The 24,175-nt window shown below is 36.8% G+C and overlaps 1 protein-coding gene across 2 annotated transcripts in view; it reads right to left on the bottom strand.

Moving 5' to 3' along the window:
• Positions 1 to 4,690: 4,690 nt before the first annotated feature.
• The window catches only part of LOC150102860 (mitochondrial glycine transporter-like), a 203,470-nt gene continuing 183,985 nt past the window's right edge, over positions 4,691 to 24,175 (bottom strand). For both annotated transcript variants that reach the window (XM_090398598.1, XM_090398597.1), the window contains exons 10-11: positions 23,601 to 23,693; positions 4,691 to 4,937 (exon numbers count right to left, since the gene is read on the bottom strand). In XM_090398598.1, coding sequence (XP_090254724.1) covers positions 4,911 to 4,937; positions 23,601 to 23,693 — 120 coding nt within the window. In that variant the 3' untranslated portion in view covers positions 4,691 to 4,910. The remainder of the gene's footprint in view (positions 4,938 to 23,600; positions 23,694 to 24,175) is intronic.

The following is a 24,175-nucleotide window of genomic DNA, read 5'->3' as shown; positions in this document are numbered from 1 at the left end:
ATTAAAATAGTTATTCAGGCATTGCATTTTGAAGATTGAAATTCACTCTGGAGAAAAGAAAAAAAAAAAGAAAAAATGAAATTGAGTTTTCTTCTCTAGACAATACTAGAAGTTACAATTTGTCTGGAAAGATTCTGGATTGCTTTCAAAAATGAGATTGAAATATGAAATTGCTTCTGCAGACTCATGTGCCTTTCAGAAATACCCAAATTGGGTTAGATGGAAATCCATGCTCTCAAAGCTGCTCTGTATTCCTAGTATTGCAGAACAAATAGAAAAACGAACAAACAACTTCATTAAGCAAGTGATGATGATGTGGAAAGAATATTGTGAGAATAAGAGTGAGAGGCGTTATGAAATATATAAAGCTCAGGCCAGAAAAGTAACGAATATTGTGTGGAAAGCTAAATCGGAGTATGAAAAAAAATTGGCCATGCAAACTAAAGGCAATTCAAAATAATTTTTTCTTTATGCCACAAGCAAAAGAAAGAATGAATGTGGAAGAATAACTTTATTGAACGCACATGATACTCGAGTGTTAGTGCTCACTTCGCGAAGATATATCAACCAGGGTATGTAACATGGTGCACAGTGCTACTGCTACATTGGATGAAGAGTTACAGGTTCATGAAAATGAGGTTGAAGAACTGTTGCGTAACCTGGATAAGAATTTGTCTATACGGACAGATGGAATATCAGCCCAGTTACTAAAGGAATGTTCAGCCAAATTGGCTAGGCCTTTCACATTTTTGTATAACTTGAGTCTCAGCTCACCACAGAAATGGAAGGAATGTGTGATAGTTCCATTGTACAAGGGTGGTGCAAAAAATGATGTGTCTAACTACTGGCCTATCAGTATCTCTGTGTTGTAGTGAAGATTTTAGAGAAGTTAGTAAGAATTTGCATACAGAAATGGGTAGACAAACATGCTATACTCTGCAAGGAGTAGCATGGGGTTACTAAAGGAAAGTTATGTTTTGGCAACTTGCTCATATTTTATAACAATGTTATGGCCGAGTTGGATAAAGGAAATGGATATACTATGATAATGTTATATTTTTCTAAGGCGTTTCATAGGATACTACACAAAAGGCTGTTACATAACCTGAAAAATATGGGATTGGAATATGAACACTTGACTTGGTTCAGGGGATGGTTGACAGACAGGTATCAAAAAAGTTTTATACAGTGGGTGCAAATCTGCCAGATTTAAGGTGACCATTGGTGTACCTCAGGGTTCAGTTCTTGGGTCATTATTGTTCAATCTATACATTAATGACATCAGGCAGGGTCTAACATCAGATGTGCAATTGTTTGGCAATGATGCAAATAGGCAGGGCAATCAGGGATGCTACTGCTATTCAGCACTTACAAAATTATTTGAATAGGCTGGAAATTTGGGCAAACGAAAATGACTGTCAGTTTAATGTTAGTGTCAAGTTATGCACTTTGGCATGATTAGATTTCCAGTGGCATATTATATTAGTGGGGTTATGCTACTAGAAACTGAGGAGGCAAAGGATCTTGGTGGATAGGAATTTGAATTTCAAAGGTCACAGCAAAAGTTGCAAATACAATTCGGAGGATAACTGCAATGTTGAAGCGAACCTTGACGTGTGAGGATAAGGAAGTCATATTGCCTCTCTATTATAAGGCTTTGATAAGACCACACCTGGATTATTGTGTGCAGATTTGGTCTCCCAGATTCCAAGGGGATAAAGAAGCTGTGGAAAGTGTGCAAAGAAGAGTTACAAAGATTACATCTGGATTATGGGATTTAGATTATAAGGACAGCTTGCAAGTATGTGGATTACAGACTCTTGTTAACAGAAAAAAGAAGGGTGATGTGATAGAGCTCTATAAACTTTTGAATGGGTATTATAGGGTAGCATCTGATGAAATTTTTCATTATATGGAAGATGGGGAAAGAACATGTGGGCATCCATGGAAGTTAAGTTTGTTCACAGTCAAGAAAGGGGTAAGAGTTATTTTCTCTCACATAGCAGTGAGTGCATCTAGTGTGAATGAAATTAATGGAAGGTATGACAGCTAGTTTGGGTGATTTATGGCCCCCCTTGATGAGTCCTCGACTTCCTGGAGGTCTTAGATAATAATAATAAGTTGGAGAGCGTGGGTCTGTTGTTGGAATGGCACAACCTTGAGTACTAGACATCAGTCCCGAACTGTCCTAACACTAGCAATGGCACTATTTCATGATGTTATAAGGGATGTGGAGATTTCCCAAATAGGCAAACATTTGTGAATAGATTGTTAATGCAGTTTTAGATACACTATTTTCATTGAAACGGGTGTTCCTAAAAACTCTGCATCATTCACACAGGATGTCAACTGAACTACACTCATTCAGTTTTGTTTTTTTGGCCAGAAGTGTTATTGCTATTATTACAGGTTCTACCTTTGTTATGCAATGATTACCTCCAGAAACTACTAATGCTGCCAATTCCATCAAGTCCATTGAGAGATTGTCTCTGATAGGTACTGTCATATATCCAAAATAACATGGTATGTAAATTTGTTGGGGGTGTGATAAGCTAAATTGATGATTATCATGGGACTTCGAATTCTCCATATCTTTACAAATTTAAAAGCAACATGCATGATTCTGTCTATCTCAACTCGTTATTGTCATACCTCGGCAACACACTAACAACCTTTCCCACTATACTGTTATCTTTCACTCTCTCTATGTCCAGCTAAAACATTTGTTTCCACAACTACTACTAACTCTTGCTCATTTCCTTCTTATATCCAAATCATGAATTATCTTACCCATCCTTCCTCCTGGATAGCAGAACTTATAGACTCTCTCATTAACCAATCCTATAACAATGCAATCTCCATACACTGCTCATCATTCGTCACCTCTTTTTTCTTTCATTCTATTATTCTGCACTCTTTCATTTGTGTTCACTAACCATCTAATATCACTCTGCAAAATTGCCATTTCATTTTTCTTTCTTAAATACTCTTTCTTCAAATCTTTCCAGCAATTTCACTATCATTCCTGTAGTCTTGCTACCTCTCATTCTGCTGCACCTTTCATCTGTTTCCTCTCCTCATCCCTACTTTCTCATCTTCTCTTGCTAACTTTTATTTCATTCCTTCAGTCTGTTTTGCATTAGCTGATACTTCGTAGTCCAACAAAATATTGCACTTTCTACAAATTCCCACCTTCTCTCATCTGTTCAATCACTCCACAAGCATATCTTTCATATTCTGCCATGCATAGAAGTTGCACTTACAACATTGAATCATTAACAGCAAATGAGCTTCATGCAGCATGGCATGTAGATCGTGTGCATACTAGGAGGATAGTGTTCTGTCCAAGGCAAGATTCAAAAATTCAATAATAATAATAAAAAAAAGTCAGTAACAAAACTGCAAAGCCAAAAATTACAAGTACACTAAGCTATCAAAAACACACAATATTATACTAAAATGCAAGCAATATCTACAATTATTACACAAAATAGTACTTATCTTTTCCAGAGTTTTTTTACCAACAAACATATGTAACAGTCCTCTGGAAGCTGCTCCCCTAATGGTCATAAAGCACAAACTATAAATAAAATAGTAATTATGGCCTTCATCTTAATCCACTTCAAGAAGAAGCTTCCAGAACCTGTCTTCCATACGCTGAAGAACCATCAAGAAAAAATAGCATAAGCTCCCTACCAGACCTTTACAAGTTTCACCCCATCTAGCTCCCAAACCAAATACTCTCCTTGTCACTTCTAATATGCTCAACTCACTACTGAAAATTTATATTAATCAAAATAAAGTAAGGTAACTTATTTATTAATATAACAAGCTTGGTAATAAGTAAGAATTTTGTACCAGATTATTTTTCTTTCCTTCTGAAGTTATAAAGAAACTGCAGAAAGCCTTCACAGGTTAGGATTTTAAAAATTTACCTTAACTTTATTAGTAAATGGAGAACTCAATACTGTACTGTATGTGAAATTATAATATGCCATGATGATATTTAATTTTCTTCTGTGGCAGTAAAAAAGCAAGGAGAGAGGGGAAATTAAACTATTCTTCTACATTTCTAAGCTCAATCCGAGAGGAGTTTATACAAAGACATAAAATAAATATCATTTAAGAGGAAAAAAAATTGTACATAAGAAGGAAATTTAATAAATATCTACACCTCAAATTTTTTCTTTTTTAAAGGTAGAATATGAAGTGAAGGTCATGTATTAAGTTATTATGAAAAAATAGTGTCCCAAAGAAGAACTACCCATCCTAATGTCTCATTTTATTTATAGTAATGATACCTACATCAGCTTGAGTAACTAGCTTAAGAAATAAAGCTGAGAAACATAAAACAAGCAGGAAAATTTTCAGTGTTTTATAAAATAAATACAGTACACTTGAATTTTATGAAAATGATTTCCTATTTATTGGTTCAGCTTTATTTATAATAGTATCACCACAACTTACAGCAAGAAGCATCGTGTTCACAATCCGACTTATCTTTTTTGTGTACCCAAACCTTTCTTTAAAGTACTGACATAATTACAGCAAATACTATAATTACCTTTTATAGAATGCTTCTATAAAGAACAGTAACACTAAAGATATCATTATATGTACGAAATAAATTTTATAAAAATAACTGTATAATCATTAAAATAAATATACAGGAAAAAAATTTCCATAGCCATCCAGTCTGACATCGTTTATTTGATTACTTTTACATCACAGACAAATTCAAGTCAATAACAAGATTTACTGTTAGAAAACAGCATACAGTCAAATGGCTTTGGCTTACTAAACTACCACCAGTCTGAAGATTCTCTTTCACCAAACACTATAGGTAATTCTTCTGTTGGATACAGCTACTAACTTCATTCTATTTAGCACAGTACGCAATTAACAGCTTTTCATGTTAGCCCAATTGCCTTTATAACCTAGAAAATAGGAAAAAACAAAAACTATTTCTGCACTATAAAACTAAATGTTTGTGGCAGTAAAAAGCTACCATGTTAAAATCACTTTAAACAAAGAAACTTTATTATAGGTATAAATAATTTTTTTATTTGTAGAAAGCTATTCAGTTTTAAAACTTATCCAGTTTTTGCAGTCTTCAGCAGGTTATTAACTGAGGCTGAGGTGAGTAGACACACTATTGTGGCAGCTATGAATAAAACGTAAAGTAGGTGACTTCACTTTGAAATTCTTTACATTCACCAGACCTTCATTATGAAAGAGCTCATCTCTAATTCCAGATGTATATCTGGAATACTAGAACATCATACGCTTCATAAATAAGTGACTGAACACACTTGTAGGTGATTTTTTAATGTTCCTGATACTATGGGAAATGCAAACTTTAAACATCCTTCACATCAGATCACATCACATTTTTATACTTTCAGAACTGTCAAATAAACTGCTGCTGTAACAGTTTCACCTTTTTTGAGGTACTTGGTAAGGATCACACCATCCATATACCAAAAGACAATGGCAAGAACCTTCCCCGGTGACTTTTAGGTTGAAAACTTCTTTGGCCATGGGGAAACCTTTGTATCTTCACTCCATTGACTGTTGTTTGGTCTCTGGGTCATACTGATGAAGCCATGTTTCATTGACAGTCACAATATGAGCCAAAAAAATTGCACCTGATTTCTCAAAATGACCTCAAATCCCTTGAGGTGACAGCACACATTTTCTCTTTCAGTTGGCATTCAAGCATTTGGGGACTCACTTTGCCGCGAGCTTCTGCATGTCCAGATGTTGGTGGATAATGATCCCAACTTGTTCCCTGGATATCCCCAGAGTCTTTGCAGTGTTTGTGGCTGGTATTCGTCTATATTATGAAGGATCACGGCATGCACTGTATCGATGTTTTCAGGTGTGATTGCTATGGAAGGTCTTCCTGACCTGGAAGCATCTGTCGACTCAGGATGGCCACTTTTAAACTTTCCCATTCATCTGGCAACTTTTTGATATGCTTGGGCATAGCCCACTCAAGTCTTACACAAAGCTTGGTGAATCGCAGCCCAAAAAACTTGATGATGGACCACACCTCTTTGTCTTTGAATTTCTTCAAAACCTCTAGCATGTCTTCTTTTATATATCCTAAAAGAACAAATTATTACAATTTGATGAAGCATGGGAGTTAAAAGGTTTTAAGATATATGTCCTTTCCTGTGGTTATATCATAACTGGTAATTAGCTTAAGGAATTAACAACGCATATAACGGATATTAATTAAAGCAAACTTTAATGAATACCTTCAATATTTCGGCAATGTCACATTGCCATCTTCAGGAACATACAAATATGGTATGTGCATACAGGCACTAACAAAAGCAAATGAGGAAGAAGGCAAGAAACTAATATTGTTCCTAAAGTCCTAATGGTGGGGTGCTTAAGGGTCAAAGCTGTATAACTGAGAGGAGACCTCCACATAGCCTTTAAAGGAATGCGGAGAACCGACCAGGGCTTCTGACCTAATGTCCAATCCTCACCTTCTCGTGGTGCACCCTGTTGGGTATCTACTTTGATACTGAACGAACGACGATGGGCTGGCAATTTGGGATTTAGCCGACCAAATTGTATTCTTATTAGTTAAACCAAAATAAAAAATGACGGTACATGACAAAATTTCATGCCGGCTGGGGCGTCGCCAGGGCGAACAGCGAAAAGTCAGCTACTGGAACAAATCTGAAAACAAACCCCAACTCAACATCACCAGAGTTAAAGATCAGTACTATCAACGTAAGAAGCCTGAATGGCAAAGAAATGGAGCTAGCTGAGGAATTAGATAAGTACCAGATCGACATAATAGGGGTGACTGAAACAAAAAAGACCAAAACTGGTGAGATCTTTCTGAGCAATAAATACAAAATGTTATATTCAGGCAATGACAATCAAGGAAAAGAAGGAGTAGCCATAGTATTCAACACAAAATACGAGGCTAATCTTCTTGAATGGCAGTCAGTCTCAAGTAGAGTAATGTGGGCAAATATGAGAATGGGGAACTGGACAATGAGACTTATTTGTGCCTATGGTCCCACAGAAGGTTCTACTAAGGTAGAAGTGGAGGAATTTTTTGAGGCTTTAGAAAAAGCAACTGACACAATGAAAAAGGAAAAGTTGGTCCTTGTTGGGGATCTATAAATAGTAGAGTAGGAAATGATTGTGAGACATACAAAAATATTTTGGGAAAATTTGGAGAAAAGAGCAAAGCTAATAATAATGGCAAATATCTGTTGGATTTCTGCTCAGGACATGGACTGGTTATTACTAACACCATGTTCCAACATAAAAATGTGCACAAATTCACATGGAGAGAAGAGGCTAGGAATAAGAAAAGTCTCATTGAATATGTTATTGTTGATAGTGATGTTTTCTCCCTGGTGCAGGACACCAGAGTGTACAGAGGATTTGAAATTGGAAGTGATCACTATTTAGTCTTGAGCAGGATAAAATTGAATTTCATATTGAAAAGAATAACATGTAAGAAAGTTTTAAAGCGAATAAAAGTTGAACAGCTCTCAGATGTGAACTGTGGACTAAAATACAGAAATATTATTGAAAAGAAAATGAAAGAGTTTGAGAACAGGAATCAAACCTTGGAGATCCAGTGGCAAACTGAAAAACTCTGAAGGAAACATTGATTGATTCTGCCAGAGAGGCATGTGGTGAGGTTGTGTGCAAGGATAAAAAAAATCAGAACTCAGTGGTGGACACAGGAAGTTAAAGAGGCAGTGAAGGAAAAGAAGAAAGCATATCAAAAGTTCCTGGCAAATAAGTCAGCTTTTACTCTTACAGAATACAGAGACAAATGTAAGAAAGCTAAACAGTGTGTAAAACTAGCTAAACAAAAGTCATGGGAGGACTTTGGCAAGAATATAGAAAATAAATATCAAGAAGGTGGCAAAATATTCTGGAGGTTGTTGAAGAAGCTTAGGAATGGAGGAAAGAGTGCTGTAAAAGGAATTAGAGATGATAAAGGTGAAATGAAAACAGGAGAAAAAGATATCCTTGAAGTATGGAGTAATTACTTTGAAAAACTGCTAAATGAAACAAGCAGTGATGACAGCACAGTGATAAAAAAAACACTCACCAGGCATGCAGTCAGGAATACATATCCATACTTCAAGTAGAAAAAGCCATCAAAGGCTTGAAACGTGGAAAGGCAGCAGGAGTAGATATGATATTCGACCAGAAATGCTGAAGTATGGTGGTATAAGAGTCTTACAGTGGCTGCACTGCATAGTTCAGAAAGCCTGGACAGAGGGACGAATTCCCGATGATTGGAGTAGAGCTCTCATAGTACCCATATATAAAAAGGGAAATAAAACTGAATGTGAGAATTATAGAGGTATATCCCTACTGAGTGTTCCCAGCAAGATCTATGCAAGTATACTTGAGAAACGGTTGAGAAGAATTGTGGAAGAAAAGCTTGGTGAAGAACAAGCTGGATTCAGGCCAAATAGAGGCTGTCAGGATCAGATCTTCACTTTACGACAAATAGTCGAGAAAGCATGGGAATATAACAAAGATCTGTATTTAAGTTTTGTCGATTTGGAAAAGGCATATGACAAGGTGCCAAGAGAGAAGCTATTCAATACGCTGCAGTTATATGGTGTCAATGGGGCATTATATCAAGCAATACTTAGTCTTTATTTGAGTTGTGAGTCAGCAGTTAGAATTGAAGGAAGTACAGGAAGATGGTTTAATGTTAAATCTGGTGTGAGACAAGGATGTACATTATCCCCTCTGTTATTCATTATCTATATGGATCACATTATGAAGGAATGTGGTATTAAACCTGATATCAAAATTGGAGATGTTAATGTCAGCTCTTTGCTTTATGCGGATGATGTTATACTTCTAAATAAATCCGCTACAAGTCTGCAAGATTCTCTGACTAAATTGAATAGCTGTTGTAATAGATATGGTATGAAGGTCAGCAATAAAAAGACAAAGACAATGAAAATAGGCAGAATCATTGAAAATGTCAACTGTGTTGTGAATGTTGAACCTGTGGAACAAGTAAAACATTTCAGCTACTTAGGCACAATTTTTACTGAAGATGGTAAACTAAATATAGAAATAGACAACAGAATCAGCAAAGCTGGTATTGTGGGAAGTGAATTGAATAAATTCATATGGAATAAGAAAGAAATTAGTCGGAACACTAAATTAGCTGTATACAAGACTGTGTTCAAACCAATTTTAACTTATGGATCTGAGAGCTGGGTCAGAAGTAAAACACTTGACCAAAGACTAGAGACCGCAGATATGAGAGTCCTGAGAAAGATTAGAGGCATGAACAGATGGCATCAATGGCACTATCATATTAAAAATGAGGATATTAGGAAAGAACTTGACATTGTCAGCATCCAGGAATTCGTTAGCAGAGCTAATCTCAGATGGTATGGTCACTTAAATAGAATGGGAGAGGAAAGATTAGCAAACCAAGTGTTCTCTGCCAGGTTGGCAGGAAAACGACCCAGAGGAAGACCAAGATATAGGTGGATTGATACGGTACAAAGTGCCTTAGACGATAGAAATATAAGATCTGATAATGTTGGAGTCTTGACAAGTAACAGACTGATTTGGAGGAAGATTGTAGATAGGAAGTTAGTAATGATGTAATTTTTTCATGTAGTACTGTCATATCCTGTACACCCCTTGAGGGTACATGGCAGGAATTTGATGATGATGATGAAGTCCTAATGGTGCCCCCTAGCAGGCTAATTAGGTTTGTCTTGGCTGTTGGGCTGAGTTCTCATAATGTAGGCTTCCCAAATTTGGGGTAGTTTCATGCACCCAAATTTGTTGAGGTTTGGAATGTTTTTTAGAGCTGCTGATGATTCCATGAATAATCTTTCGTACTTGAACTTGCTGCAGTGTATTGTTTTAGTTTTCTTCCAATGAATTCTATGGCGGATATCTAAGGCATGGTCTGCCAGCCCAGAGTGGCTGTACTGGTGAAACCGAATGTAGTCTTTTTGTTCTGAAATCCTGATATTCGCTGTCCTGCCTGTTTGGCCAAAGTAGGACAATTTACAGCTGCAAGGGACCTGGTATACACCAGGTAGGTCTAGGGGGAGTGGTTGGTCTTTGGTAGAGTGGATAAGGGATGCCAACTTTTTATATGGTCTATAACACGAAGTCAGGTCATATTTTTTGAGGATATTGGTTATTTTCTCAAGAGGTGCCACGGATGTAGGGGATGGTGATAGATTTAGTGTAATCTTTATTGTGAAGGGGGGGGGGTTGTGGTTTACTGGTTTTAGTATTATTTTTTTTTTATTTTTTGGGGGTTGTAGCCATTGGCTAAGAAAGTGTTGAGGATATGGTTTAGTTCAGTGCTTAGAGCATCGTGATCTGAGCAGATTAATTTTGCCCTGTTGAATAATGTTTTTGTGAGCAGGGGGGGGGGGGGGGTCATGGGATTGCTGGTGAATTTATCTGCCTGTATGGGTGGGTTTTCTATAAACAGAGAAAACCAAAAATCCAGCAGGCTGGCGAGTGATTAGAACGTCTAGAAAAGGGAGGGTGTTGTTTTCCTCTTTTTCTAAGATGAACTGGACTCTGGGGTGTTGGTTTTTTAAGTGTGCTAGGAAGGAGTGGAGTGTATCTGAGCCATCTGGCCAAATAGCGAACACATCATCCACGTGCCGAAGCCAAATAGTGGGTATTTGTGGGGCAGAGTTTAAGGCTTTCTCTTCAAAGGTCTTCATAAAGAAGTTGGCCAAGGGCAGGGAAAGTGGTGAACCCATGGATGTCCCCTCTATCTGTTTGTAGAATTTTCCTTGCCAAACGAAATAGCCTGAGTTCACTGTGAACTGAAATAGGGCTGAGATATCAGGAGGAAACTTGGCTTGGATGAGGTCTAGGGTTTTCTTGAGTGGGACATTAGTGAATAGGGAGGAGATGTCAAAACTGACCATTATGTCAGTGTGTTGGAGTGAGAGGTTTTCTATACTGGCTTTGAAGTGGGCTGAGTTTTTTTATGTGTGATGGTGTGTTGCCAGTATAGTGTGTGAGTGCTTTGGCTAATTTGTATGTGGGGGAATCAATGCCATCCACTATGGGATGTAATGGCAAATTTTGTTTATATATTTTTGAAAGTCCATATAATCGGGGAGGTCTAGAGTTATAAGGTTTTAGTTTGTTAGTGACTTCCACAGACCAAGAAGTGACCTTCTTAGCATTAAGCTCACCTGTGTAGTCCTTTTGGTTGAGAACCACAGTGGTGTTTCCCTTATCCACTTTGGTTATTACTATTTTTTTGTTTTTCTTCATTTCTAGTAGAGCTGCATATTCTTCTTTGGATAAGTTGGTTTTTGGAGGTTTTGCTTTGGTGAGAACACCAGCTACATCCAGTCTGACGTTGTTGGCGATATGGTTAGGAAGGATGCGAATCCCACGTTCTATTTGGATCATAATTTCCTTGGCAGGTATATTCTTTTAGGAGCTAGGGCGAAATTGTGGGCGTGTGAAAGTGCGGTGAGTGCTTCAGGCTTTAAAACTGTGAAAGAGAGGTTGACAACCGTGTTGAGTGGTGGCTGCGGTAAGGAAGTAGAATTCTTTATCAAGTTCTCCTATTTTTCCAAGTGCCAACTGCATATTTTTTCGAATTCTTTTGTTGCCGAAGTGCATGAGACGTCATAAAGAATCATCCAAAGATCATGGCCGAGAGTATCTGAAAGCTTTTCTTCTAGCGCCTGTAAGGTTTTGTTTTCATCAGCAAGGAGAACACGCGCTGTGGTGATTTGTTCTCTTAATAAGGCGAAACTAGTGCGGTGCTTCAATTTAACACAATTTGGGATTACCTTGTTATCCCAGCAGCGTTTTAGGAAGGTCAGACGATTTAGTTGTCCCAATATCTTCAACCTCATTTTGCACTGAACTAAACCACATCCTCAACACTTTCTTAGCCAATGGCTACAACCCCCAAAAAATACTAAAACCAGTAAACCACAACTCCCCCCTCCACAATAAAGATTACACTAAATCTATCACCATCCCCTACATCTGGGGCACCTCTGAGAAAATATCCAATATTCTCAAAAAATATGACCTGACTTCCTGTTATAGACCATATAAAAAGTTGGCATCCCTTATCCACTCTACCAAAGACCAACCACTCCCCCTAGACCTACCTGGTGTATACCAGGTCCCTTGCAGCTGTAAATTGTCCTACTTTGGCCAAACAGGCAGGACAGCGAATATCAGGATTTCAGAACACAAAGACAACATCCGGTTTCACCAGTACAGCCACTCTGGGCTGGCAGACCATGCCTTAGATACCCGCCATAAAATTCATTGGAAGAAAAATAAAACAATACACCGCAGCAAGTTCAAGTACGAAAGATTATTCATGGAATCATCAGCAGCTCTAAAAAACATTCCAAACCTCAACAAATTTGGGTGCATGAAACTACCCCAAATTTGGGAAGCTTACATTATGAGAACTTCAGCCCAACAGCCAAGACAACCCAATTAGCCCGCTAGGGGGCACCATTAGGACTTTAAGAACAATATTAGTTTCTTGCCTTTTTCCTCATTTGCTTTTGTTAGTGCCTGCGTGCACATACTATATTTGTATGTTCCTGAAGATGGCAATGTGACGTTGTCAAAATATTGAAGGTATTCGTTAAAATTTGCTTTAATTAATATCCGTTATATGCATTGTTAATTCCTTAAGCTAATTACCAGTTATGTATGACCAACGTATAAGCCTTGCTACGAGAATTGTGGTTCTATCAGTTGCTTTAATATCGTTTTTTGTTCTAAGTGTGTATCAGAACTCCCACCTCAGTATAACCAAGTGAAAAAACTTTCAACAATTATAGCTTAAGGTCTTCAAAATCAAGTGAAAAGGAATTTCTCTATAATTGTGGAACAATCTCATAATGGGGTTCAAAGTTTTTCTGCTGTTTTGTCATGTCATTAAAATATGAAACATGGTATTTCAAAATAATAAAAATACATACACACACACATCATTGTGAAGTCATGTGGTATAATCTATTATTATAGCACTGAACAATTTTGTAGTATTTTATGCTTTGATCATAGTAATTGTAAACCGAAGTTTTTAAGTTCCCATGAAGATGGCAGATGGAAATTTTGAATAGTATATATTCAAGTTTGATTTAATTTATATTCTAGTATAAGCTGTCAATTCCTTAAGTATTTAATAATCCTGTTTAACCAGCGTATAAGTCTTTCTACAAGAATAATCATGTAAACCAAAGAGTAAAGGATACACAAGGGACATCCAGAAAGTAAGTTCCGTTTTTAAATATTTTCACTGTAGCACTGCAATCACAATGGTGTGATTGTGTGCTGAGTTTTTTGATTTGTTAGCAAGGCATTGGTGCCATTTTCAGACATTCTCACAGTGCATATGCTTCTTGGTGTGTGTTTATAATGTTTAAGAAAATTGAATTGCCCATTGCATGTGAAATTAGGTCAGTTATCCATTTCTTGAATGCGAGGAACGTTAAAGCAGCTGAAATTCATCAGAAATTATTTGAGGTTTACGGAGAACATGCAATGAGTGATTCAATGGTATGAAGATGGGTAAGACGTTTTAATGAAGGAAGGACAGGTGTGCATAATGATGAATGGAGCAGGCAACCATCTTTAGCAACTGACAATTTGGTGCGTTCAGTTAAAGAAAAGATTCGACAGAATAGGGGATTCACTATGACATCACTCGCGCTGCAATTTCCAGAAGTTTCACGTTCGTGTCTTCATGAAATTGTGTCGGAGAAACGGAATTATCAGAAATTGTGTACATGTTGGGTGCTGAAGTTGCTTACAGAGCAACACAAAGTGAATCGAATGGGCAGCGTGTGGGAATTCTTGACACATTACCGTGAAGATGCTTTCCTGAGCAGAATTGTCACGGGGGACGAGACTTTGGTGTCGCACACAATCCCTGCATCCAAATAACAGTCCACGGAAAATCGTGCACTGTGTTTTGGGACAGACAAGGAATTTTGCTGGCAGACTTCTTGGGTCAAGGCTCTACAATCAATGCGAGTATGTACTGCCAAACCCTTAAGAAACTACGTTGTGTGATCCAGAATAAACGACGTGGGCATGCTTATCAGGTGTGTTGTTTTGATTCGTGATAAGGCCCACCCACATATGGCTGGAGTAACACAACAGCTTCTCACCACCTTCGGCTGGGAACAATTCCATCATCCCCCATATAGTCCTGACCTTGCCGCAAGCGAATTTCACCTGTTCAAACATCTGAAATCTTTCCTTGGTGGCCAGTGGTTTCAAGATGATGAGGAGATCAAAAAAGCAGTCAATACATGGTTTGCGTCACAGGCAGCAACCTCCTACAATGAAGGTATACAACTCTTAGAGCCCCGTTATGATAAGTGCCTGAACAATGGTGGAAATTATGTAGAAAAGTAGTGAAAGAGGTCTACTTTAATTTCCAATAAAGTTTTTTTTTTTGTCAGTATATTTTTGTTTTTCTGACAGCCCATCAGAACTTACTTTCTGGACGTCCCTCATATGTCCACTGGAGGAAACATTTATTCTGGGAGCAGAAGCCACACTTTTCCTTTTGTGATTTGCTGATTCTAATAACAAATCTGTATGAAACAGGCAATTGTTCAGTTCAACACAAAAACAGTGTACCTTATCCTGGGTATATCATTATATTTAACTCTGCGACATAGCATGTCTGAAGGAATTCACCGGCATATGAGAGCAGCCAATTCCATCATGTAATATGCAACTGTCAGTAGCAGATACTTCAGGTTTTGCATGATTCAGCAATGCCATTTGAAATGGGATTCTAAGCTTTTTCTCTGTGTAAGGGTCAGAATGCTACATAGTTCTGTCCTTTCACATTCTCTTTTTCCCACTCTACCACTGTGAATACAATGTCATTTTTGCTGATCAAATTATTATATGTAAGACATTCCAAGGAGTCCTAAGACATTTCTGAAGGGCACTTCTTAATCCTCCATTTACATACTATATGTATATATACTAGGGTTCTCCTTGAATTCTGATGACTCGTATTTTGAAGACTCGACACTCAGGGTAGCCCGAGTTTCAAAACGTTACAAAAAAATGTTACAGCCTATATCCGTTTCAAGCCGACGTCACATCCGTTTCCAATTTCAGCTTTTCATTTTATAGTATAGGGTAGATATATATATGATATCTATCTACTGTCCAGTACTAGTATTTTTTTCTGTTAGTTGCACATGTTCTCTGGCTGATTTGGCTGCAAGTGGGATGATAAACCTCACTACTTTCATATGAGATCAGTAAACACACCTTGAACTGAAAGAGTTCATATCAAGATTCCTCTCCTCTCATAATGATGAAAGCCAAAGTCAAGTTGTTTCCAAATGTAAAGGGTGTGCAATGTTCTATGGAGATGTGGAATTAGTTTTTCCACTTTTCAGAATATAAAATATCCTAGATCTCTTTGTAAATCCTTTATAAAACCATGCTCTGTTTATTCTTCAAACATTAAGTTTTTTTTCCTTTCTTAATTCATAAGGGAAAATACACATTTACAAATAAAAAAACTTGTTCATTTTACAAGTATAAAGAAAAAGTAAGTAAAACTGCATCATTTTCAGACATAATTCTTTACATCCTTAACATTCATAACATTTATCTACAGAATTTCATCTCTAACAACTGTTAATGTGTAAATTCTGGATATAATTATCTCTACTTTTTCCAACATTATCTAGCCTGTGTTTGACAACTGTTAACACACACACACACACACACACACACACTGTGTTAACAATGAGTGTGAATGTGAGTGAAGATTTTATGTGTTGTAACTGATGCAATGAAGGAGCAGAAACAGGATCAGGTTACTTTGTGTTAAGACCTCTTTAGAATGGCAGAAGATTAATCTGTATGGAACAAAATTGTTACTGGTAATGAAACATAGTGTTTCACATATGATCCTGCAATGAAGTGACAGAGTGGGCAGGTGGAAAAATTAATCAAAACCCAAGAAGCTGCATTCTCAAAAATCACGAGTGAAAACAATGCTCATTGTCATTTTTTATTTGGAAGGAGCTATTCATTGAAAGTTTGTCCCTAATGATTAAAAGGTTAATGTGGAATTTTATACAGACACACAAGGTTTGTTTTCCAGGAGATAACATGAATACCATGATTAAGACGTTTGATATGAAGTTTGCTCGGAACAAGGAGAATGAAAGACTGGATATCAGGAGGTTGTTGAGAAGTATAAAAGATAATAGTCTAATAGGAAGGGTAGTCAGTGTATTGCCCACGTATGGATATGAGGTGGAGAGCAAGGATTATGAATATGTTAGTGGAAATGTGTGAAGAAAAAGGAGTGCAGTTTGTTAATGTATGGAAAAAGTTTAAAATAGCAGTTTGTTAATGTATGGAATAAGTTTAAAGGACGAATAAGAGTGGTGGATTGCATTTCAATGATTTTGGTGCAAGTCATTTGGAGAGATTACTGCTGGAAGTGAGAATAATGAAGAAGAGAAGGAATTTGAGCAAGTATGAAGGAATGTGAAAATGCAGAATAGTAAGAAAGGAGAGATTGAAGTAGTGCTTATGACTGCAGAAGTGGGTAGCATGAGTGTAGAGAAAGAGAGAACAAGTGTGCAAGAGACAGGGAAAGGGGGAAACTCAGGGTGGTCAGCATTCTGCATGAGAAAGATGAATAATCAAACAGGAAGGGAATGTGTAGGCAAAAAAGGAATGGGATGGCCTGGGATGTAGGATTTGAAGAAAGTTCTGGAGGGGTAAGGAGAAGTCAAATCTAATAAGTGGTATCAGTGAAACTTGTTATATATCCAGAAATGAGTTGTTATGTTAGTATACAAATGCTAAAAGTATCAGAAACAAGGGAAATGAAATGGCTGCAATGATTCAGTTCATCTAAAACTTGTTGGAAAAAGTAAGATATCTTGACAGGAATAGAAAGGTATGATGGATAAAAAGGGAAGCGGAGTGCTTGTAATGATAGAAAAGGAGTTATGTCTATACAAGGAGGAAATAGTGGCAGTGATTTTGAGGCAGTATAGTAAGAAATACTTGGATGTTGCTATAGACATTATAATGTGGAGGGTAGTGACCATGAAATGTATAAGCAAATTAGCCAAGTAAATAATAAAAGGGTGATTTTAAGTATGGCAATATAGACTGGGATGGAGAGATAGAAACCGGAAGTAAAGAAAATTAATTTTGAATTTTTGAGGGATAACTGCCTCAGACAGTATGTAACAGAGGTCAAATTTAGCTCTTTGCTTTATGCTATTCAAGAACTATCTAGTACAGAGGTTTCCAACTTGGGGGGGGATTGAGACCATAATGGAGATGGATTATGTGTTAGTCATGAATTTTAAATACTGTATGCTTTACAAATAAAATTTTCTTAATAGTTTATCATTATATTTAAATTTTTCTTAAATTAATGTCTAATTACTGAAGTCATTAGACAGAATTAACTATAACTTGAATCCATAAATTTAAGATATTAGGATGCTTGAAAGGAAATCTGTAAAAAATGTTTAGGTAGGTGGTAACCTATAAATTTTATTTAAATGCATATTCATCTATAAAACTGAATATGATTTTCAGAGTTTTTAGATTTTTTTAATGGTATGATTTTTAAATCCAAGAACTGCACAAATATTCACCATTTTTAAAGAGATCAATGAACCAAAATATATTTGACATACTTAGAAAATCTGACTTATTGCACACAAATGTGACCTTCACACTAAAACATGGCTGAATAAGCCCGCCTATCAAGTGCAATTATGTCTTTTCAATTGTCTCTACTAGATAACAGCAAAGTTGGCATAGTGACATGCCAATGTGGTAAGGTAACACTGAGATTATTACTGTTCCGCTTTCACTTGCAGTATTCTGAGATGCATATAGTAGTATGCATGTGTACATTTTTTTACTATTTGCACATTACTTTTGCCCATCATGAGTGTTAAAATTAGAAGAAACGATGATTCATATGTTCAATATGGATTCACATCTATCATCATCAACAGAGAAGAAATGCCTCAGTGTGTTATTTATAGCAAAGCTTTGTCAAATGATTCTATGAAACCAACAAAGATGAAGGAACATTTGCAAAATGTTTATCCTCAACACAAGGACAAGAGCTTTTTTGAGTATCATGGGAATGCTCTCAAAAAGATGAAGCTAGATTCATGAAGGGTATTCCAAGAAATGAAACCACAAGGTTACTGAAACTTTTTATGTCATAGCACTGGAGGTAGCAAAGCAGAAAAAACCACATACAATTGGGGAGACTTGGATCGAACTTGTGCTCTCAAAATGGTGGAAATTATGTTGGGAAATGGATTGGAGAAAAAAATTGCAGTTATTTCACTATCAAACAATACTATTCAAAGGAGGATTAGCAAGATGGCCAATGACATCAAGGATCAAGTTGTGCAGCATTTGGCTTATTTGTAATTCAATTTGATGAATCAAATGATGGCGGCATCATGTTCCCAGTTGCTGGTGTTTGCAAGATATGTTATCTCAGGTTTATTTAAAGGAGTTTCTCTTTTGTTCTCCTCTTGAAACAACAGATATTTTGGAAGAAGTCTCATCTTTCTTTGAATCAGAAAATCTTTTGTGGAAATGTCTGTGGGTGCTGTAGATGGGGCACCAACTATTATTATTATTAGACACCTCCAGGGAGTCCAAAGACTCATCGAGGGAGAGCGTGCCAACAGCATCGAACAATTGGTCCCATTAGTAGCAGAGGCTCTACCAATCGACCAACCTTTGCCGGCAGTGTTGGGGATAAACCTGGATTTCAAGCTTGTGTGAAAAAGATAGACCCAAAAGTGAAAGGCATTCAATTGTATGATCAATCACTAGGCACTGGTCTCTAAAACACTTCCAACTCCATTAGAAAAGGTTTTGGATCAAACAATTCAAATTGTGAATTTTATCAAAGGAGGAACTCATGACTTTTCAAGCAGTTACATATCGACATGGATGCATGCTATCATTTGCTTCTTTTCCACACAAATGTTACAGGAAATGCAATTCAGCAAGTATTTGAGCTTAGAGATGAACTCTTTGAAGTTCACGGTGAAAAGAAATTTTTTGAGTGGGTGATGTGGAATGGATCATGTGCCTTGCCTATTTGGTTGACATTTTTGAGAAGCTAAATAAACTGAATCTTCAGATGCAAGGAAATAATACAAACATCATATTATTCACTGATTCCTTGAAAGCTTTCATGAGTAAGTTACATGGAAAAGAAAAGTCAAGATAGAAAATGTTGCAATGTTTGAAAAACTACCATCAGGTCTTGTTGCTGGTGGTGAAGACAACGTGCTTCCAGAATTTATTATAAATGGAATTCTACAGCATTTGACAGTGCTGAAAAATGAATTCAGTCGATATTTTCCTACACTTAGTAGTGATGAGGAGTTGAATTTAGTGTGAAATACATTCAAGTTGTCAGTGGAAAATGTTCTTGAAGATCGTCAAGATGAATTTCTGGAGCTGAAGACTGATTTGGGAGCAAGATATATGTTCAATGAGAAATCAATCAGAATTTTGGACCTTGATGTGTGATTCCTACTCAAAAGTGGCAGAAGGAGCTATTCGTGTATTGCTTCCATTTGCATCGACATATCTTTGTGAGGCTTTTCAAATTTGTTGCAAATGAAAACAAAACAATGAAGGAGGTTGAAAATGTCCTTCATTGTGCCCTTTCAAGCACTTCTTCTTGTATCGAAGAACAGGTGAGGGAAAAACAATCACAAGTTTCTCATTGACTTCTGAATAAAATGAATTACAGTATCCTAGCATTGTTTTGAACTTTTTGTTTATTGAAGAACTTTAGTTATGAATATAAGAAGAAAACTATTTTTATTCAAGTTTTAAAATCCACCATTTTCTGTTGCCACTAAATTTGTAAAACTCTGCTATAAAAATAATCAGTGAATGTATATGTACTAATATAGAAAATTAATAAAAAAATTTCAATATTGTGTCCATATGATTTGAATGCACCTTTCAGACAATCTTGGAAAGAGAGGGGGGGGGGTATTCAGGCATATGAAAAAAGGGTACATGGAGCAAAAAAGGTTGGAACTACTGATCTAGTAGAAACAATGCTTAAAAGAAGATCTGGAAAAGGCATATGACATGGTGCCCAGAAAAAAAATTCAAAACACTACAATTATATGAGGTGAATGGGATATTGTACAGAGCAATATATAGTCTATATTTAAGTTTTAAGTCAGCAGTTAAAATTGAAGCAAAAAATTAGGGGAGAGAACATATGGCATCAATGGCAGAATCATATTAAAAATGAACTTAACATTATTAGCATTCAAGAATGTGTAAACAGAGCTAATCTGAGGTAATATGGCCACTTAAACAGAAGAGGAAAGGTTAGCAAAACAGGTGTTTGTTGCCAAGATGGCAGGAAAGAGACCAGAGGAAGATTCTGACAATCAATCCCCCAGACAAGTCTAAGGGGATTGATTGTCAGAAGTGCTTTAGAAGCACGAAATGTTAGATATGACAATATTGGAGTTCTCACAAATAATAGACTGATTTGGATGAAAATTGTTGGAAGTAGAATAATAATAATGTAAACTTACTCATGTAGTGCAGTCATAGTAACCTGAACACCTCCTTGGAGGTACATATCAGGAAATTGATGAAGATGATGGATTTGATCATCTCATCAGAGGATCTCATTATAAATAAGGTGTCAAATCTCTCCCCAGTTGGTGAGAATGATGATAAAGTGATTAACTAGATTGCTGCCAGCCATGTGAGGACTTCTGTGTGGAAAGAGTATATGTGGAACTACAAGGCTGGCAATTATGACAAGCTCAGGAGACAGATTGCAGGTGTAGCATGGAATGAGGAGTTGGGTGGAAAGGAGATCAATGCTGCTTGGGTGATATTCAAGAACTCTCTATTAGAAGCAATGTCTAAATATATATTCCAAGGACAGAAGATTCAATAAGGTAGGTGCAAAATGGATGAATAAACAGATTAAGCATGCGATACAGAGGAAAAAGGCATTATGGAGGCAACATAAGATGAGTGGTAATAATCAATTCCCTGAGATTACAAAGAACAGGCAAGGAAGGTAACTTGGTAAGGGTAGGAAAAGTGCAATATGAGCAACAGTTAGCTAATGAAACAAACAAACAAAAGATTATGGAAGAATGACACTGATCAGAGAAAATGGTAAAACAAAATGGATATTTTGCAGAGGATATGGCTGAGATATTTAATGAGCAGTTCATAAAGGTCTTTCATTCTTTTGAATGAGACATCATGGAGAGTTTCAGAGCAGTTGATGATGGGGAGGAGAGACTGACTAAGTGATCAAGAGGTATATGGAGAATTGAGCAAACTTGATGTTAATAAAGCTGTGGGACATGATGATATATCACCACATATTTTGAGAGAATGTGCCAGAGAGTTGGCATCTGCCTTGACATATTTGTTTAATACAAGTCTTACACTGGATCGAGTTCCATAGGAATGGAAAGAAGGCAAGATTGTGCTGCTTCATAAGGGAGGTGACAGAACTCAAGCATCAAATTATAGGTCTGTGTATCTGTGTTGTGGTTAAAGTGTTGGAGAGACTGGTGAGAATCAGGATACAGAATTGGGTTGACAACCATGATATTATCTTTGATGGACAGCATGGATTTGCTAAACGGAGGGTCATGTTTTAGGAATCTACTTACTTTTGGAAAAAGAAGATGGATATACAGTAGTATACTTAGATTTTGCAAAGGTTTTTGATAGATTACTACATATGTTGATAGTCAAACTATAGTAGATGGAGTTGGATATTAGACTAGTGCAATGAATTGGAGATTGGCTATCTGATGAGGAGCAATAGCCCAGAAAAGAAAAGTCACTAGTGGTGTTCCTTGGGGGACCTGTTTTAAGGTCATTGAAGATTTGAATCATGATATTTAGTTGTTTGCAGAAGAACCATAAGGAGGTGTTGTGGCCTTACAAGAGGACTTGAATAAACTGAGTGAATGGGCACAGGAGTGAGGATGCCAGTTCAATGTTGCAAAATCTAATCTAATGTTTTTAAAATATGAAAAAGATGGGATGTGGAATTTATGTTTGGTGGGGATATATTGGAAGGAGTAGACCATCAATGAGATGGATGGATGGTGTGTTTGAAGTGAGTGATCTTCAAAGAGTTGAAACCTCTGGAAAAGCATGCAACAGGATCACCTGGCAAGGACTAGTGTGAAAATCATTGAGTAACCATATGGTATTTGCTGATGTCCAATGGATGGGGATATATTGCTGGATGTGGAGGAAATAAGGGTGTTTGTCAATAAGAATCTAAAATTTAGTAGACACACTGCCAAAATTGTGAGGACAACACAATGAATTCTGGCACTTAAGCAGAGGATATTGATTTGTAAAAGTAAGGGTGGTTCCACTGTATAAAATGTTGATTAGTACACAGTAGCCCATATTGTGGCCTAATCAACATTTTATACAACGTTTGTCCCATATTTGTCCTGATTTTCAGAAGGATGAAGAGATATTAGAAAGGGTCCAGCAGAAATTGGCAGAGGTAGTTTCTGGTCTCTAGAATGTCAAGGAAGAAAAGTTGAAAAGATGCAATTTAGTCTAGGATAGCAGAAAGAAGAGTGATATGATATGATAGAGACATACAAGTTAGTAAGGGTTGAAGTTTTTCATAAAATGGTTAAAGATGGAGGAGAATAAGAAGTCACCCCTTAAATCTCTATAAGGAGGGTGTGAGAAGCAGTTTTTTTTTTTTTTTTTGCATGGAGAGTGGTGAATTTTATTGGAATGCATTGCCTGAGAATGCGGTGTCTGCAGAGAATTTTAATGTATTCAAGGCACATACAATTTTAATGTATAATGAGCTGTGTGTATAACAAAGGGCCTCCTGTGATGAGTCTGGCTCCATGGGGGGGGGGGTCTTTGGATAATGATAATAAAGACATTTTGCATCATCTACTACAAAGAATGAATTAGATGAGACTGGCATTGTACCAATCAATGACTGGTTCTTGCTAAATGAAGCAATTTTGGGCAAGCAGGAAAGTCACTTCAACACCTGTCCTGCTCACTAGACCTTGCGCCAGCCAATCATTTTCTTTTCCCAAAATTGAAATTTTTGTTAAAAGGTCATCTTTTCCAAACATTAAATGAGATTCAGGGTGTAGTTACAAGGGAGCTGAACAGCATTCTGAAAAAGGTATTTTTGAATGATATCAGCAAATTGTTTGAACATGCAAAACAAGTGCATCAGTTAAGGAGGAGGAGTCTACTTTGAAGTTTAACCTAAAATTAGCATGGTTTTATATTAATTATCTCAAAACTTTTCAACTGCACCTTGTGCGAGTGCATATTCCTGATGATGAAAAACATTGTGTAGCTGTTTTATTTTAAAGTTACTACTCCAAGTTATCTCCATTAGTTTTTATGAGTATTGATCATCATATAACAGTAAAATAATAGGTTCAACAGAAGTTTTATATTTAAACTCAATAATCTACTACAACTAATTTAAAAGGAAACCTAACACTTACTTGTTCATATACTGTCCATGCCATTGCAGCCATCAGTGTACGCCTGACCATGCGTGGTGCCAAGCCATTAAAAAAGCCAACCATGCCATTGTTCTAAATGGAAAAAAGAAAGAAAAGAGGGGGAAATGAATATTATTATTTCAGTCCTCCCTGGAATCATACTACCTGCACTCCAAAAAGCAAGCCATTACAATCATTCACCACTCTATGAGAGAAAAATCTAGTTCTCATCCCTTTCTTAACTGCATTCATTCTCAATTTACATGGATATTCCCTACCTTCTATAAAACGAAAAATTCTATATAACTCTTTTGCTAAAGGTCTCCATCATATCCCAACCCTTTCTACTAGTTGGTAGCATTTGCAGTCCAAATTCTTAATCTGCCCTCATAATTTACATTTTGCACTCCTGATATCATCTTTAACATGCTTCTTTGTATCCTCTCCACAGAAACCATATCACTTTGGAAACAAGTACCAAATCTACATACATGAGTCCAAGTGAGGTCATATCAAAGGTTTGTAAAGAGGCAAAATAACTCCCTAATCCATACGTGTGTTCAGTGATGAGATCA

The sequence above is a fragment of the Typopeltis vanoorti genome, chromosome 9, assembly GCF_054136105.1.
Source record: "Typopeltis vanoorti isolate ZY-2024b chromosome 9, IOZ_Tvanoo_1.0, whole genome shotgun sequence".
In the NCBI taxonomy this organism is placed as follows: Eukaryota; Metazoa; Arthropoda; class Arachnida; order Uropygi; family Thelyphonidae; genus Typopeltis; species Typopeltis vanoorti.
The sequence above is the reverse complement of the archived record's forward strand: the minus strand, read 5'-3'. Positions and strand labels throughout refer to the sequence as shown.